General features: G+C 51.2%; 2 protein-coding genes across 8 annotated transcripts in view; one reads left to right on the forward strand and one right to left on the reverse strand.

Annotated features, from left to right (window-relative positions):
* Window positions 1-2,920, forward strand: part of RANGAP1 (Ran GTPase activating protein 1) — a 28,228-nt gene extending 25,308 nt beyond the window's left edge. For all 7 annotated transcript variants that reach the window (XM_075068083.1, XM_075068088.1, XM_075068069.1 and 4 more), the window contains one exon: window positions 324-2,920. In XM_075068083.1, the coding sequence (XP_074924184.1) occupies window positions 324-393 (70 nt within the window). In that variant the 3' untranslated portion in view covers window positions 394-2,920. The remainder of the gene's footprint in view (window positions 1-323) is intronic.
* A 1,517-nt stretch (window positions 2,921-4,437) lies between these two features.
* Window positions 4,438-18,429, reverse strand: part of LOC116828962 (uncharacterized) — a 30,787-nt gene continuing 16,795 nt past the window's right edge. Inside the window, exons 5-10 of the mRNA XM_032787528.2 lie at window positions 17,726-17,921; window positions 13,583-13,706; window positions 9,667-10,112; window positions 8,728-9,326; window positions 6,234-7,090; window positions 4,438-4,996 (exon numbers count right to left, since the gene is read on the reverse strand). Coding sequence (XP_032643419.1) covers window positions 4,627-4,996; window positions 6,234-7,090; window positions 8,728-9,326; window positions 9,667-10,105 — 2,265 coding nt within the window. The 5' untranslated portion in view covers window positions 10,106-10,112; window positions 13,583-13,706; window positions 17,726-17,921 and the 3' untranslated portion in view covers window positions 4,438-4,626. The remainder of the gene's footprint in view (window positions 4,997-6,233; window positions 7,091-8,727; window positions 9,327-9,666; window positions 10,113-13,582; window positions 13,707-17,725; window positions 17,922-18,429) is intronic.

The following is an 18,429-nucleotide window of genomic DNA, read 5'->3' on the forward strand; positions in this document are numbered from 1 at the left end:
TAATACAGTGTAACAATGCACTGCATTGGTTGTGGGTGGGGTATTTTCCTCTGAACCAACTAGTATTGGCCACTGTCTGATGTGGGATTCAGGACTAGATGGAGCAATAGGCTGATTCAGTGCAGTGATTCCTATCCCTCGTCCGACGCTGACTCTGAGTAAGAATGAAGTCTCTTGCAGGCGGATACTCCAGCTGGTTGGCTCTTGAGTTACTGCACCATACCGAGCTCCTGAACTCACAGAGCGCTGGCATTCAGTACGTCAAAGCGCAGTCAGGGGGCAGCTTTTAAATGAACTTTTTCTCTTCTCTCCTCTTTCTTCAGACCCAACCGTGCTTTGGATTCCTGCTCCTTTGCCCGCCACATGCTGCTGCAAACCCTCCACCAGCTGTAGTAGAAGCGCAGCTCTGCCCCTTCCCCCTCATAGGACTTTTATCAGCGAGAGCTCTTAGCGGGCTGGCAGGAGAGGATGTCAGCGCCCATGGAAACATGCTGTCTGTCTCACGGGGATGTCTGCCTTTCCTTCTGCTTCAACAAACTCGGAGGGATCCTGCTGATATTTTTTACTTTGTTTTTCCATGTTTTTAATTGAAGGCCCCACTTCCAAAGCACACTCCCTGGGCTCCAGCGCAGGCAGTTGTGCCAGAACTAGTCCTCCTGGGGCTCTCCATGACTTGGAAAGAGGGTCCCATTAAACTCAACACTGCTGGAAGGGGTTGTGCCCAAGCTACCGTCTTGCAGAGGGTGCTGGACATGGGCTTTCTCTGAAGCAGCAGCAGCTGAATCAAGCAGGGTTTTTGCATGGTGCTGTGGCTTCCATCTCATGCTGCCCTGGGCCATGCACCTGGAAATGGCAGCAGTGGTGTTACTTCTCCAGGGATATCGGATTGCCCAGCTGCCTCCTGCTGCTCCAGGCTTGGGGGGTGAGGGGGGGATGTTCCCCCCTGCTTTTGTATTCCTAATCTAAATAGGAGAGGCCTATCGGTGTGTTTTAATCTGCTAATCCCCTGCTATGCTAGAGTGGAGCTCCCTCGGGTAAGGCTGGCCCTGGTGGTCTTTGCCTGTTCATTGTGCTACTGCCACAGCCTGCATTCCCCCACCCCCACTCCCCCATTAAAATAGGCTTGCTTTAGAAATGAGTAGAATCAATTGAATCCTGCAGGGGGTCCATGTTCAGCACTCACCCCCAGGGGAGCAGTAAAGAAAGAAGAGGAATAGCATTTGGAGGCTGGAATACTTTGTTGGCAGAGCATCTCAGGGCTGTGCACTGCAAACTTAGCAGCTTCAGTGCCAGGAATTAGCTGAGGGTCTCTAAGCATGTTAAAATAGGGGTGAGGGCTCTGTACCCACAAATGTCTCTGCCAGTCTGAATTTTTCCTGCTTATTGTCACACCATCTGACCCTACATACTCACATTGAAGTCTGGGGGAAGGGCATGGATGGGTTGCTGATTCATGGGAGGATAGTAAAGGACAAGCAATTTCTAGTTTAAGGTGCCCCTCAGCTCTTTCTCCAACCTTCTTCCCTGCTCCCCAGCTACCTTATTACTCACAGCAGTGCAGTTCTGGGAGTTTTTTGCCAGAAATCTTGGTTGTGGAAAGGGGGCCAAGGAGCAACTCCACTTCTAGCACAGCTGCTAAGGGCCCAGCTTGGCCTTAAAAACACTGTTGCCTCTGAAGGGGAAGCAGCTGTAACTTGATTGCTGATGAGCAGCACATTCTGCCCAGGGCAGAGGCTGAACCTTGTGTGTAGGAAAGCCCAGTGTTTGCGCATGCAATCTTGGGGGAGGGGCAGGGACTCCATCCTTTCTGCCCTGCACAGGCTTCAGGGGGGCAAAGGGGTCACTCTTACCCCAGCTAACTTTTGCTGGCTGTCTCTGCCATGCTGCTGCATGGGATGGGGCTGTGACTGGAGCAGCCCTAGTCCAGGGAGCTGGTGTGTGTGACCAGCACCACCAGTAGTAGCATCTCACCCCTGGCTGGTGTGTGCTCCTACCTTGCTGCAGTTCATGTTTATAGTACAGCTCTCTTCCTGTGCCAGTTCCTGCAGGTGCCAACGTCCCGTGCCATCCGCACAAGGCAGAGCCAATGCCCTTGGGTGAAATGCTGTCTGCTGCTGTTGCAAAGGGTGGTTGGTTTCCAGGCACTGCCAAATGCACACCTTCAGCTGGGGCCTCGAGCAGCATGGTGGAGTCAGCAGCACCTTGTGGGAACCACAGGACAGATGGCTGCAGGATGCTGCAGATGGGATGCAAGCTGGCCCTTGCTAAGTGCTTTAGGGAAAGGTTAGTCAGCCCTGGGTGGAGGAAGCACTGCAGTGGTGGACCATTGCTAGTAGCCCCTGGCACGCTGGGCCTATTCTGACAGTGAGGAGAACTAAACCTGGAGAGTAACTGGGCTGTGATGCACCTCTGCCAGCAGGCTGGTAAGGAAGGGTATGGGGCACACCCAAGCAACCTGAACCATGCAGAGGGTGTGTGGCTTTCCTGAGGCCTCTCGCCGCACCCATTTTCTGTGTTGAAGTCTCTGCCCGCTGTAGACCTGTTCAAGACAGCCACTGGGGCAAGGGTAGGTGTGGGTGTGTCTGTCTGTGGGAGAGTTTCTAGACCCTTGTTGTGGGTTAAGGTTTCTCAGGTGGGAGTGCCTGGCATGCCTTCACCACCCAGGTGTGGCTCCGGGCTTCCTGTAATATCTCTGCCCCTGCCCTCACTGTGGCCTTAAGGCACTTAATGCCATGAAGAAAGTGCAATTTCTGAACTCTTCTTGGTAGTGAAGCCAGCGTTTCTTATACCAGCTCCGTGGGGGGAGGGAGGAGAAGCGGCTGCATGTATGTAAAATGGGCCTATAGGTCCATGTACAGACTATAAAAAAGATAGTACAACCTGGACTAGTGCCTGCAAATTAAACACCACCCAGCGTAAGCCTCCTTCTCTTGTCCCATCAAACCCACCCGCCTGCCCCTGCAGCGAGCCTCGAGGAGAGTGAGAAATTGAATGATCTTTATTGCCTGCTAGGCTAGTGCTATTACATCTCCCCGCAGGCGGTGAGGGTTGTCCTCTTGTGGCTTGAGGCAACCACAGCTGTCAGCCTGCTGTAAGCCTGAGGGGAGGTGCCTGGTATCACAGAGACACGAGAGGAATTCTAGGTTACTTCTCAGCTAAGGCTCTAGGAGTTTTCCACATGTTCCCCCCGCCAGTGAGCCTCAGGCAGGGTCCAGCGATAGGGGAGTTCAGCGTCCATGGCCTGTAGCTAAGCTGACAGGCTGTTGGCACAGCTTTATTTGAACATGGCTACCTGTCCATGGAGCAGCATCTTCCTAAACTGGAAGGCTGGGCTCCAGCTAAACGCGAATGGCACCATATTGCTGGCATGCAAAATTACCAGCGGAGAGGAGTTTTTAAATTAAGGGCTGGGGGAAGCTGACAGGTGTGGCAGAGCGGATGGGTTGGACAGCCACATTCCTTGGGGGAGGAGTTAAAGTGGCTACTCTATAATCTCAAAAAGAGCAGAGGCTAGTAGTTGATAATGTGCAGGCAGGAACTGCGAAACAAATGCAAAAGGCCCATTCAGTTACAGCACATGAAGCCAGACAACTAACTACTGAATGCAGTGTTGTAGCCAGTCCCAGGATCTTAGAAAGACGAGGTGGGTGAGATCATAGCTTTTATTGGACCAGCACTGGTTAGTGAGAGAGGCAAGCTTTCAAGATGCTTAAAAGCCTCTCACCAACAGAGGCTGGTATGGAGCAGCATCCATAAAAGGAGAGATTAAAGAGACAGGGACTTTTCAGCTAGGAAAAAAGACTACGTGAGGCTATGATAGAGTAAAATCATGATTAGGGTGGAGAAAGTGTTATTTACGCCTTCACATAGTACAAGAGCCAGTGGTCACCTAGTGACATTAATAGGCAGCAGGTTTCAAATGAACAAAAAAGTACTTCACACAGTGCATAGTCAACCTGTGGCGCTTGTTGACAAGGGATGTTGTGAAAGGCAAAAGTATAACCGGGTTTAAAAAAACTAGATAGGTTCATGGCTGCTACGTCTGTCAATAGCTATGAGCCAAGATGGACAGGGACTTGACTCCATGCTCACGGTGGCCCTAAACCTCTGACCGCTAGATGCTGGGACTCGACAACAAGAGATGGTAAATTGTCCTGGTCTGTTCTCGCCTTCTGAAGCAACTGGCACCAGCCACTGTCAGAAGACAGGATACTGGGCTCAGCGGAACTCCCATGGGCCTTCTTAGGGCCACCCACTCCCCTAAGGCTGCTGGCTGAGTCTCATCCACTTGTGCCTTTTGGGCACTACCAATGCATGCTGGCCCCCAACTGGTGCCCTGGAGTGAAGAGTGTCTGTGTCCCCGCGCCAGTTCCAAACTCTAACCAGCTGTTCTTGCGACCAGCTCTTCTAATAACAGAAGAGCAACACAGCTGCATGAAACAGTTTTACCTTATGCTTTATTAGTCCAGCAAACAGAGTGTGCCGCAGAGGTGTACCATTTAGGCCACAGTGCTCTCCAGGAGCCAAAGACCAGGACTTTGCATGTAGACAAAGGGAAGATAAATGATGAGGGTTTTGTCCTGTTTGTTTATAGATTAATAGACAAGCTGTCAGGTTAATTAATCTTTACTCTCTGTCTGCCCCACGCAGTTTCAGCGCGCTATGCCCAAATGCTTTGTGGCACTGAGCAATCCACTCACCGTCTGCCTCATTTTCCCTGTTTGTCAAATGGTTAGTGATGCAGAGCAGGTGAGTGGGAGGAAGGAAGGAAGAATGTTGCTTAGGTGCTTTGGAAATGGAATGTGCTGTAATGGCCTTCACCATTTGTTTTGGGAGATTATTCCACAGCCTCCTACACCTCATGGACTGGGGCAAGTCCAATGCAATCAGAAGTGGCATGGAGTCCGGAAGAGGCTCAAATGCTGTTCCAGAGTGAGAATGAAATGTGTGGGCCAGGCCAATGCCCAGTGGTCGGGAAGGAGGGGTGCAGACAGCCCTGGCAGAGAGGAGAGCAGAGCAAGTTCAATATTTTCCAGTGTCCTACAGGCCCCTCCAACAATTTTAGGAAGATGCCTTGGTTGAGAGAAGGTATTCATGCTGAGGGACAGAGAGGTCTTGGGGAACCCTCGCCTTTGGCCCAGGTAATGGGCACCCTTCAAAGCACAGAATGGAAAATAAGACTTTTTGGTTTAGCTTGGAAGCCTCCCCACCCCCACCTTTCTTTTGGACAAAACAGCACGTTCAAAAACCTGCACCAAGACAGGAGCGAGGGTGCAGGGAAAAGTTAAATGCTACCAGCAAAGGACAGTGCCTGTTAGTTTTGAACGGCTTGTTGGGCTGGGAATTCACATCTTTCATGATGTCAGGTTTCTAGATGCACCGACTGACCTGAACCCTGTACCAGAAACACAATTCCTTCCTCGCTCCCCCCATCATGTAACACCTGGCTCCCCAGCCTTTCACATGGGCTAGGTAGGACTGGTGCAAATTCCTTCTCCACTCCTGCAGCTCCCCCCTGGCCTTCACTGTGCCTCCGCTCTGGTCAAACTTGAGCTGCAAACATAATTTCTATCTTTCCCCTTCTCTGGGTCCTTCTTACGTCCACTTCACACACAGCACCCTCCCCTGTCCCCACGGGTGCAAAACTACATGCCAAAACAGCGAGAGAGAAAGAGAGCTGCTATTTGGGGAGGGGGCGGGGTGGAGGGTGGCAGAAGCTGTAAGCAATCCAGGGGGAGGGGGGAATTGACTCCAAAAGCATGTTCTGTGATTTCCAGTCCAGCTTTGCTATAAATAGCAACCCCGCAGCCATGTAGAGGTTGCCCTTCAAGCGGAAACCAGTCACTAACCCTGCCTTTATACATCACCCCTGGCTGTGAAAGGCTTTGTGAATCACATAGGTACCCCAGTGGAGATCCAGCACTTCAAAACTATTCATGTGAGGCATGAGGCTGTGCACAACCCTCCCTGGGGATTCTCTGTAGGGAACAACCCTGGAGTGGGCATGGACAGGGATGGACAAAAGCGGCTTACGCCACAGGCTTTTCCCATCTCAGCTTTCTAGGGCTGCATTTTATTGTCCATGTCAGTCACAAGGGGCAGTTACAGAACTGTCTGGTTTACTCCTTGAGGCTCTATGGTGTCAGGTCCCTGGGTGAGTGGCAGACCCCATGGGGCACTTCCTGCTCGGCTATAGGATGCCGGGGAGCAGTTAGAATCACAGAGTCACATACTTGGGTGTGGATGTGAGTGTGAGCCTGGGTGGGGCAGACACGGTGCAGTCTACTTTCTCCTCTGGGCACTGGCTGGCAGCTGTCCCATAACTGTGACAGTCCTCATCCTCCATGCTTTCATCAACTGGGTCCATAGTCATCTTGGCCTGATTGCTGCTCCTGCGATGAAGGGGTGATCCATCTTCATTATAGTAGCGCTGGAATTGGATCGGCTGCGTCCGCAGCCTGTAGGTGACAGCCAGGGCCAGTGCTGCGAGTGCTAGGAGAGCTACAGCGACGCCGAAACCCACAGCCGAATGACTGTGGCCAAGTGGGGAGTGCACGGGTTGTGTGTCACTAGGAAGGCCGGCAGTGCGCTCTGCTTTGCACTGCCGGGCGGCAGGGTCCTGGCACTCCAGCAGATTCTCATTCTGGGGGATGACGCAGACTCTGTACTCGGTCCCTGCATGGAGATCGTGGAGTGTCACCTCTGCCAACCCTCCCACCACCCACAGCACCTGCTCATCCCGGCCAGTCGTGTACCGCACCTCAAATTGGTCCTGGTCACCGGAGAAAGCCCAGGAAACCACCAGGGAGGTGTTGCCCTTTGTCCTGATGTGAACGCTGCTGATGTGGTCGGCCAAGCATGGGTCCCACTTCTCCAGCCCATGGTGAAGAGAGGTAGCTGAGTGGGTGGTGGAGCTGGGGAGCCTCTTTGTGGTGATCAGGGCAGTGGAGGTCATGGTGGTAGCTGTGGTAGCAGCCCCTAGGAGAGGTATGTCTCTGGGTGGAGCAATGGCCATGGGTGTATTCGTGTTCTCAGAAGGGCTGAGGGTGGTGGAGTCCATCCCAAAGGGTGGGCAAGTCAGCTTCTGTAACTGGGCAAGGTGAAAGAAAAAAACCAAAAAAAAAAACCAACACACACATGAGAGAGAATCAAGTCTTCTGTTTCTTTTCAGCCTGGATGAAGCACCAGCAGGAATAACTCCTCCCCACTGACAGGCAGAAGCTTCTGGGAGGGAACAACCCAGCCATCCTGCACCCTAATCCAAGACAGAGGTGGGAGATTATTTTGAGGGGTTTAGGATAGGAAGTGGAGAATGCCTGATCCAGTTAAAACTGTAGTGGGGAGATCGGTTAGATTGGAAGGATATAAATTACCCTGGTTAGAACTGGATACAGACTAACATGGCTGCCTCTCTGATATAAGCTAATACCTCTAACACAATCAGTCCGGGGGTCTTTTATGGGCAAGAATGTCAGAGTGGCTCTGTTTTCAGGTGAACATGTGTCTTGGAACCAGGACTGGCACAGTTTCCAGGGGCATTTTCTGTAAACTACTCTGGTCCCCCCACCCACCAACTGACCACCAGCCAACTGAGCTGGGAAAGCTGACAGTAGGTTGAACAGCTGAAGCCCAGCTTCCCCCAGGCAGAGGCAGATACCAGGAGAGGCATCTGTGTGCTGTGTTCACCTCCCCCACTGCAGGTGAATGAATCGCAGCAGGACATGGAAGGAGAGGTGGGACGGGAGAGACAGGCTGAGAGTGAATGTGACAGAGGATGAAGAAGTTGTGGCAGAGAGAGGAAGAGAGATAGGAAGGGAAGAGCTGTACTGGTCTTTGCACTAAGCCAACATAAGCTTGTATTTGAACAATTTATTATTTTTATTCACACCTCACATAATGTGGGAACCAGAGCCTACCATAAGCTGTGGCCTGCTCCGAGCGCTGACACCCAGCGCCTTCTGCACTGCAGGATGGCCTCTGCAGCCACACCTTAACCCAGCAGCCCTGGCTGCTCCCCACAAGAGCTAGGGAGGGGGAGAGAGAGAGAGGGACTGAGCAGAGGAGAAAGGGAGGAAATGAAGACAAAAAACCACAGAAAATAGAGTGCGCATCTCTTTTTTCTTCCCTTCACCAGCAGCTAACCCAGCCTGTGTGCACCTTCCCCCCCAACCCCGAACCACTGAAACATATTAATGCCACGCCAGGCCTACCTAGTAACACCCCGCCCCCATTGCTTTAGGATTTCCTGTGACCTCTCCAGCCCCTCCACCAAAAAGCACTATCTCCCAGCTGGCAGCTCTGTGGGGGCCGTGCCCTAAAGTGACTATCTCCCAGCACCGAGGGTCAGGGAGCTGCTATTAGCTGCAACCAGGAGAGATTGTCAACTCTGCAGAAGGGGCCTGTATTTTCAAGCTAAAGGACCGAGTTTCAGCTCCCCGGGAAATGGGGAGCATGGGAGGTATGTAAGTAACTGTCTGTTGTCTGCAGTGCATGGAACTGTCTGTGTCCCGTCCGCATACTGGCCAGGCCTCACCCTGCCATGAGATCGGCAAGTGCACTGGTTACATTGGTTGTCTCCCTTTTAAAGTACTGGGGCCATGAACAATGGCTCCCTTCACAACACTCCCAGCCCTTGAGGCTGAAGGAGAGAGGGTCTTGGACTGGAAATCCTGTGCACCTTGGCCCCAGCCCACCACTTTCATGTACTCTGGAACCGCAGGTCGTTACCTCTATGTCCACCAGGAGCTGGCCCTGTAGCACCTCTGGGGAGCTGCACTCCACGGGGCTGCGTTCTTTCCGGAGCACCTTCTTCTGCCAGGTGCGGAGCCAGATCAGGTTGCAGTCACAGCGCCACTTGTTCCCAGTCAGATACAGAGTGGAGAGCGACTTCAGGGAGGACAGAGGCGGGAGTGACTCCAGGCTGTTGTTCCTCAGGCTCAACAGCTCCAGCCAGCGGAGCCTGGTGAAAGCCAAGTTGGTGATCTGCTCTAGGGCCAGGCTATCCAGGAACAGCTGCCTTAGGGAGCGAAGCCTCCTCCCAAAGGAGAGAGACGACAGCTTCCGGATGGGGTTACCACTCAGCTGTAGAGTGGAGAGCATGGGAGAGGTGCGGATGGCCGCGGGCACACTTGTCAGCTGGTTTTCATCTAGGCTGAGGGCCCGCAGGCTGCCGGGGAGGGCTTTGCTGGACACATTGGTAATACGGTTCGCACGCAGGTAGAGCCGACGCAGCCGCGGGAGGCCGTGAAGGGCTTGGTCAGAGAGCTCCAGCAGCAGGTTGTTACTCAGGTCCAGGACACTGAGCTGCTTCAGAGAAGAGAACCCACCTGAAAGAGAGACACACACACACCCCCAACCAGGTCAAGCCAATATCAGATGTTCTGTGCTTCAATAATCTCTGATCATGAGATACCTCTTCTCCCCCAGCCTTGAGTTATCCCCTCCCATTTTCCCCTGGGTACAAGGAGGTGCTGACTTTGTATCATGGACATGCAGGACCCGTTGGTGGCAGTTCTGGCCCCCATCCTCTCAGCAGTGTGAGGTCTTCAGGAGACCTACGGCTTGGGCAGGGATTACTAGAGAAGAGGTGTGGGGCTGGTAATGCTGGTTGCTCAGTTAGCTGGCTCTTAGTGGTGCTGGGGGCCTGGCCTATCCATCCAGAAATACCTGGCAGGAGGTGAGCAATCTGGTTGTGCTCCAGGTGCAGGAAGATCAGATTTGTCAAATTCTCAAAGACACCCTCTGGGACCTGCTCCAGGAGGTTGTTGTCCAGGTGGAGATGGTACAGATTCTTGACCCCCTGAAAAGCCCCCGGCTCAACCTGGTGGATGCCACTGCTGCCGAGGTAAATGATGCTGATCTCAGCCAGTTCTGGGAAGAAGCCTGCTGAGAGGGTGCTGAACTGGTTGTGCTGCAGGTCAAGCTCCACGGTGGCATTGGGGATGCCAGGGGGAAGAGAGGATAAGCTGGCATTGGAGCATCGGACAAACCACTGGGAGAAGAAGCAGGAGCAGTTCACAGGGCACTGGGCATTGCCTGGGAGCTGTGCGATGGCCATGACTGGAATCCACAGCAGAACAAGGACCATAATCCAGAGCCTCGACATAGTGTCTCTGTTTGCAAGACAAGCCAGGCAGCGAGTGAAACAGATTCATACATACTGTAAAAGGGCTGGGAACAGAATAGATCACATCTTGTCCACACCTCCCTGAGACTGTCCTTCCCTATGCTATATTCTCCAGGGAATTTGTCCAGATGACTCTTAAATTACTCACTGTCCACAGAGGACTATTCCACAGCCCAGCAGATCTCACTGTTAGGAGATGTAATATAATGCAGCCAACATGCTCCTATCACTCCAAGTTTAATAAACCTTTGAATCAATCTGAACAGTTCTTCTCAGCTCTTTTGTTTTTATCCCACTGATGATGTATGTGCTTGTCACCTCACTTGGCTTTGGCTGAGATACAGGAATATTGTTATTTTAAATCTTTCCAGAGGTCAGTTCCTGTAGCCCCTTAGTTGATTTTAGATCGTCATTTCTGGATTCCCATCACTTTATCAATAAGTTTCTATTACCAAGAGCTAGCAGAGAATGAAGTTCTCAGAACCAGTGACATGGCTCATCTGCTGCCAGCTGCATGTGATAAAGTCCTGTATGGGTCCTGCCTCAGCACAGGGGGATGCACTAGATGACCTCTCAAGCTACTTTCTGGTCTTAAATTTCTATGTGGCAGACCCATAGGAACAAAGGAACTGCTGAAACCAGATCAGACCATTGCTCCATCCTGTCTGGTATCCTGCCTCCAACCGTGGCCAGGACCAGATGTTTCCAGTGCCACAGTCTAAAGCAGGAGTCGGCAACCTTTCAGCAGTGGTGTGCCAAGTCTTCATGTATACCGTCTAATTTAAGGCTTCGCGTGCCAGTAATACATTTTAACATTTTTAGAAGGTCTCTCTATAAGTCTATAATATATAAACAAACTACTGTTATATGTAAAGTAAACAAGGGTTTCAAAATGTTTCAGAAGCTTTATTTAAAATTAAATTAAAATGAAGATCTTATTAGTTTAGTGTGATCCTTGCCCTTGCTTTTCCTTGCTGAGTTTTCCAGTGTCTGGTGGCATGTATCTAGATACTTTAAGCTGCACACAGGCTTCTAAGTTATCAGCTGATAATCGGCCAGCAGGAGGTCAGCGGCTGGAACCCCAGATCGGCAGCTGAGGTGAGTGGAGTAGTGGCTGGTAGGGCTGAGCAGGGCCAGAAGCCTGGATCCTGTCTGGCAGGGGGCCTGCGCTGGAACTCCAACTGGAGACAAGGTAAGTGGGGCTGCGGGGACCCCGGTTGGCAAGGAGCCAGCAGCCAGAACCCCAGAGTGACAGAGGGCTGAGCGGGTCAGCCCGCCCAGCTCTGGAGTTTCAGGGGTGGGCTGAGCGTCTTCGCCAGCCCCCCTCTGGGATTTCAGCCGCTGGCTCCTGCCAGCTGGGGTCTCAGCCAACTGCCAGCCTGGGGTTCCTTCACCTAGGCCAGCAACAAGCATTGAGTGGGATCGGCGTCGGGACCCCAGCTGGCAAGAGACCAGCAGCAGGAACCCCAGAGCAGCAGCAGGCTGAGTGGCTCAGCCTGCCCCGCTCTGGGGTTTTGGCCATTGGCTCCTGCCAGCTGGGGTTTCAGCCTGCTGCCAGCCTGGGGGAAGAAACCCCAGGCCAGCAGCGGGACCCTAGCTCGCAAGTGGCCAGCAACAGGAACCCCCAGAGCGGTGGCGGGCCAAACGGCTCAGCCCTCCCCGCATGCCATCAAAAATCGGCTCACGTGCCACCTTTGGCACACGTGCCGTAGGTTGCCGACCCCTGGTTTAAAGACACTATGCTGTGTCATAGACCTTAAGGCCAGAAGGCACTATTATCTAGTCTGACCTCCTCCAGCACATTGCAGGCCACAGAACCTCACCCCATCCACTCCTGTAATAGACTGTCCCTTAACCTGTGGCTGAGTTTAACCTGAAGTCTTTAAATCATGATTTAAAGACTTCAAGTTACCAAGAATCCATCATTACTCTAGGTTAAACCTGTAAGTGACCCATGCCCCATGATGCAGAGGAAGGTAAAAAAAACCCACAGGGTCTCTGCCAATCTGACCTGAGGCAAAATGCTTTCCTGATCCCAAATATGGTGATTAGTTAGACCCTGAGCACGTGGGCAAGACCCACCAGCCAGACACCTGGGAGAGAATTCTCTGTAGTAACTCCGAGCCCCCCTCTCCACCTAGTGTCCCATCACCAGTTGTTGGGGACATTTACAATGGCCGATATAGGCAGCCTCATCATACCATTCCTCCACACACTTATTAAGCTTGGTGTTGAAGCTAGTTAGATTTTTTGCTCCCACTGCTCCCCTCAGAAGGCTAGTCCAGAACGTCACTGCTGTGATGGTTAGAAACTTCCATCTAATTTCAAGCCTAAACTTATTGATGGCCAGTTTATATCCATTTGTGCTTATGCCAGCATTGGCTCTTAACTTAAATAACTCCTCTCCCTCTCTGGTGTGTATTCCTGTGATATATTTATAAAGAGCTATCATATCCCCTCTGAGCCCTCTTTTGGTTAGGCTAAACAAGCCAAGCTCTGAGTCTCCTCTCATAAAGTACTTTTCTGTTCCTCGGATCATCCTAGTAGCCCTTCTCTGCACCTGTTCCAGTTTGACTTCATCTTTCTTAAAACATGGGAGACCAGAATTGCACATACTATTCCAGATGAGGTCTCACCAGTGTCTTGTATAATGGCAGTAACACTTCCCTGTCTCTGCTAAAAACAGGGGTGGCTCCAGGCACCAGCGCAGCAAAAGCGTGCCTGGCGCAGCAAGCCGAGGGCGGGGGGGAGGGGAAGCGGCCTGCTGGTTGTTGTGAGGGCGGCAGCCAGGGAGCCTTTGGCAGCATTTCTGTGGGAGGTCCGCCGGTCCTACGACTTCGGTGCAATTTGGCAGGAGGTACACCGAAGGTATGCTTGGGACCAGTAAATCACCCACAGAATCACCGCCGAATCCACATGACCAGGGCGGACCTCCTGCAGAACCGCCGCTGAAGGCTGCCTCTCTGCCGTGCTTGGGGCAGCAAAACATAGAGCCGCCCCTGACTAGAAATACCTCATCTGATGCATTCTAGGACTGCATTAGCCTTTTTCTCAGCCACATCACATTGGTGGCCCTGTGATCAATCAATACACTCAGGTCGTTCTCCTCCTCTGTCATTTTCTCTTGAAATGTTCTGAAGAGAAGCTGCTCACCTCACCGCCCCTAGGGATCAATGCTGTGCCACGCAGACAATCTGGCTTTGATTCCTCCTCTCCTGTCCGAGAGCAGGCCCGATACCCGAACTGGTTTCTACCCTGCCATGAGGAAGATCCAGGGTTGACTCCCAGTTGCCCTGAGCCCTCCCAGGGGACACTGCTGTGCCAGAGAGGAGACTCAAATTTAACTCCTGCTGCCTGGAGTTGGGCAGACCAGGGGCATTCCAGAAATCAGTGCGGTGGCCAACATTTACTGCTCTGGGCTCCCATTTTGGGAGAGTGGGGAATTAGGCTTCTCACCTCAGATGATATTTTGTTCCAAAAGTTTGGAGGGTTTCTAGGGCTTCATGTGCTCTGGAATAATCACCAGGTCTGGCTTTGGCTGGCAACGGATTTTCACCAGTTCATACCAATGTTCTCCTTCCTGCCAGGGCAACAGGACAAGATGGTGAAAGAGGAGTACTATCAGTCAGATTGGCTCTACGGTTGGGTAGCTTTATCTTTCACTGTTCTGCCTTCCTTTATTCTCTTCTCCTCACCCATTCTGCCTCCACGAGCCTCTACTTCCTCCTCTCCCTCTCGATTCCCTGCCACTCCTAGGGCTGGAGACTCGGGCGGTGTCAATCAGCCTTCCTGCAGTGAAAGCAACAGCTTTACACCACCAAAGGATCTGGCCCCCACTGTCTCTCTGACTGCTCCTGTTGCTTTCCTCCCCATTCTCTCTGCCCTGGTCTTGCTCCCTTTCTTTCTCTTCTATGGCAGGGGAACACTCTCTCTCCCGTCTCCTCCTGAATCAAGTTTGTGTAGCCCAAAGCCGAGGGAGCGAAAAGGAACAGCCGAGAGCCTGGGCTTCCTCCTTTTGTTAACTCACGGCAAAACTGACTTCTAGAGAAAGGCTGACTCGGCAATCTGACCTGCAGGAAACGCAGCCCTGCATTCTCCCCCTGCCCTGATTTCCTCGGTTAAGGTGTGGCTACAGTCAGGGGAATCTCTGCTGGAACATAGCCCCTTCTAGCTGGATAGCTCCATGTCCCAGCTGCTGCCAGGCTCTGCCCTGCTATGCCCTGCAGAGTTGGTGCCACTAGAGCAGAGCAGTCCTGACTGGCAGAATCCCTCACCCCAGTGGGCATGGCAGGGAGAGCAGAGCAACGCACAGAGCCTAAGGGGCTGAGGGAGGAGCTGGTAGAACCATGATCATGGTTGGAGCTGTAAACTGAACTGGACCCACTGGAGCTAGAGGGGACTTCAGGATGATGTTCCTGATCAAATCACTTCTCTCCTGGCACCACTAAACACTCCCTGACATCAGCAATACAATCCTCCAAGAATGGGGTGTCTGAGATCATCTCTCCTCCCCTCCCCCGCAGCCCTTTACTCATCACTGGACTTAGCTGCTTGAACCGATGGGAAACCAATGTCCTAGGATGCTCATCTCACACCCTTCAATGGGTCTCTATATTTACAGCAAGGACATCCAGATTCCTAAATACGGCTGCGGTGCCCCACGTGCCAGATTCTGGTGTTAGTTACACCAGGGTAAGTTTGCAGTTACGCTACCGACATCTGTGGAGTTACTCTGGACTCACACCAGCATCACTGAGACTCGGGGCCCTGATACATGCCCTGTGCTTTGCAGTAAGACCCTCAACTCAGCAGACTTTATGATGGGCAAACCACCATCACAGCTTGTTCTTTTCCTGTTCTGTTCTTTTGAGTGTAGAATAAAACGATCATACCTAAAAGAAGCCACTGTTCTTGACTGCAGACACTCCTTCGCCAGAGTGATGATTGTGCCACTTGGGTGCTGGGGTTAAAGTACAGGGGGAAGCCGTGCTACCCCACTCTGCTATATGAGAGGGAGAACTCCCCCCTCCACCTTAGCTGGTGCAGGGACAACCCCCCCTTCTTTCCATTTCAATATACTGTAACTGCTGCTTGGGCACCTGTAGAGTTCTGCCCTGTCCCATGGAATCTCGCTGCTCTCTCTCTGTCTTGGTAACAGAAGTAGGGTGGTGGAGTTAGTGTGTAGTGGAGGCTGTGTTTGCTCACTCCTAGGGGCTAGGCTGGGGGCACAATGAAAAAGAAAAAACACGATCCACTTTCTATTTCATGCTGGTGACCCTGCTGCAGCTCCCCGAGATGAGGAGACCAGCATGTCCATAAGAACGGCCATATCAGGTCAGACCAAAGGTCCATCTAGCCCAGTATCTGTCTACCAACAGTGGCCAATGCCAGGTGCCCCAGAGGGAGTGAAGCTAACAGGCAATGATCAAGTGATCTCTCTCCTGCCATCCATCTCCACGCTCTGGTGAACAGAGGCTAGAGACACCATTCTTTACCCTTCCTGGCTAATAGCCATTTATGGACTTAGCCACCATGAATTTATCCAGTTCCCTTTTAAACATTGTTATAGTCCCAGCCTTCACAACCTCCTCAGGTAAGGAGTTCCACAAGTTGACTGTGCGCTGTATCAAGAAGAAACACACGACAGGGAAGCACTGAGGCCACAGCCAACCGGAATGTGGCCCCACCCTGCAGTACAGCCAAATGCAGAGGTGCTCAGCATTTCATGGCCCCTAAGATGTCATTGTTCTGCCCATAGGGCACAGCCAGCTCTAAACCAGCTAATCTTCTGCCTCTCATCGCTCTGTACCTTACCCATCGGTGGGAGTCTCTGCACTTTCTCCCTCTCCACACTCTGCATGTCTTCCCTCCACCCACCCCAGCACTTCTCCCCATTTACTTCTGCTGAGCATGACTCCCGCATACCAATGCTCTCTTCTTCCTCTCGATATTGTCTCTTTTGCTCTTTCCCAGGATGCAGCTCTCTCCCCATCTGCTTGCTCTCTTTAACCTGGGAGCCTGATCCTGTAACCCTCTACCTGAGAAACACCCATTGGGCCACTGAATTGGACCCAGGATGTATCTCTCCTCCACTTTTTGGGTGCGAGTCTGTGTTTGTTCTGAGTTTATTGTCTCCCATGTTACTGCTGTAGCCCATAAGATTACTTTGCTAACTATTATATCCTACTAATCCAGCCAGCTGTATCAAATAATATGTTTCTCTTTCTGAATTAATCCATTTCATATATGATTCTTATATTTTATCACTATTAATTCCTATGAAATTAGGATGTGTTGAAACACACGATATGTGTTTCCTAATAATTATACATAGAATAAGTTTTGCTGAAATGCAAGAAGCCTATCGGCCTGTATCCAGTAAGATCAGCTAAACAGCTAAAAGTATGATCAGTTAAGAGTAAGTCAGCATAAAGGCTGGCAACCATTGGCACAGATAGAAATGATCCCTGAACTTTGGGGACCAAAGGGAGGAACTACACATAAACAACACTGAACAGGTTTATCTGGCGTCTGCAACCGGTTGGTAACCGCAGGGTACACCACAAACCTGGAAGTCGCCAAGAGATCCTAGCCTGGCAGTTTTTGGAGTGAGACAATCCTTATTAATATGTGGAGAGTAAGTGTCATAATCCACTAACCTATAGGAGAAGGGTACCCATCAATTTCTTAGGGTACGGAAATAAGATTTGGGCCTGAATTACATAGTGTCAGGATCCTATAAAATATCACGTAAGGATATCTTAGGGAGCTTTTTTCTTTTCTTTGTTCGTCTATAGAATATAGGAGATCACCCATCATGCTATCAGCTCAGCGTGTGCAGTACAGTAACTACTCAACATTCCTAACTACTGGGGAAGCCAGAACCATCGTGTTATCGAGCCTGTCAGGAGTAAGGCTGGTCCTTCACCGCCTATTACCGGGGCCTCGAGGAAGGGTGTGGTATGTTAGGTTAAGGTATTTATAACAGGAATGTTACCACCAGGAGTTTTGAAATTCTTTTACTGTTTTGCAGTCATAAGTTTCATAGCATTTATTATTCTTTTGTTAATCGCAATAAAGCTTTTATCGATTTGGTATTGTCCTCAGTGTAAGTGTTTATGCCAAGCACCCCGAGAGTCCTCTCCCGATATAGAACTATCTGAGTTCTTGGAGCCTGTAGTCTGAATTGGACAAGAACCTATAAATCTTCTGGTCGGATGCGATCAGTGGCGAGCCATAACAGCTAACCCATAAAATTCAGGTTAACACTCCAAGCTCTATGGGGGAGCTCTGTGAAGCTCTCGGCTTATCTATAAGTGACGAATAATAGTGTAGGAATGGTTTCCTTTGGGGCTGCATATTTGTGCTTCCATCTAGCCTCCACTGAGCAGCAATTTCACTTGCTTTCAGCTAGAAGTACTTGCTCTAGGTTTTCACTGTTTTTTCCAAGCCAGTGAATGTAGCAAAATAACCCATTTGCAGCAGCTATTTCCAAATGCACAACATTTCTCATCTGCTCTGCCCTGCCTCCACGGGGCTCCCCCTACCCCTTCACTGACAAAGACACTCAACGTCGCTGGCTCTTTCCATCTCCCTTACCTGTCCTGAGAGACGGCTCTGCTGGGGGGGGTATTTGCTGTGCAGCTCCAGTGCTTTAGCCCCTCTCCAAACACCTCATGTGCTGTGGAGCGATTGTCCTGGTGACTCTTCCCCCTTTCAGCTCATATGCATCCAAAAAGCCACATAACCTGATGGAGGAAGCGGTGCTAGGACATGAGTTGTTTCCTCCTATTGTCTGCAGGGAGAAAGGATACAGATGAGCTGGAGAAAGTAAAGGCAGCAAAAAAATAAAAAAAATAATAAAAAAAAATACAGCCAAGAAGTCTGGAACCCAGCATGCATCAGTGTTTGAAACACCTGAGCCTGCCCAGCCCTCATCAGGCCCTTTGTCCCTCTCTGCATTAGGAAATGAGCCAGGTCTGAAAACCATTTTCAACTGAAAACCAAAGTGCTGGTCCCTGTCTAGGGGTATGTCTACACTACGGGATTATTCCGATTTTACAGAAACCGGTTTTTTAAAACAGACTGTATAAAGTCGAGTGCACACGGCCACACTAAGCACATTAATTCGGCGGTGTGCATCCATGTACCGAGGCTAGCGTCAATTTCCTGAGCGTTGAACTGTGGGTAGCTATTCCATAGCTATCCCATAGTTCCCGCAGTCTCCCCTGCCCCTTAGAATTCTGGGTTGAGAGCCCAATGGTTGATGGGGCAAAAATCATTGTCGCAGGTGTTTCTGGGTA

The sequence above is a fragment of the Chelonoidis abingdonii genome, chromosome 1, assembly GCF_003597395.2.
Source record: "Chelonoidis abingdonii isolate Lonesome George chromosome 1, CheloAbing_2.0, whole genome shotgun sequence".
Lineage (NCBI taxonomy): Eukaryota > Metazoa > Chordata > Testudines > Testudinidae > Chelonoidis > Chelonoidis abingdonii.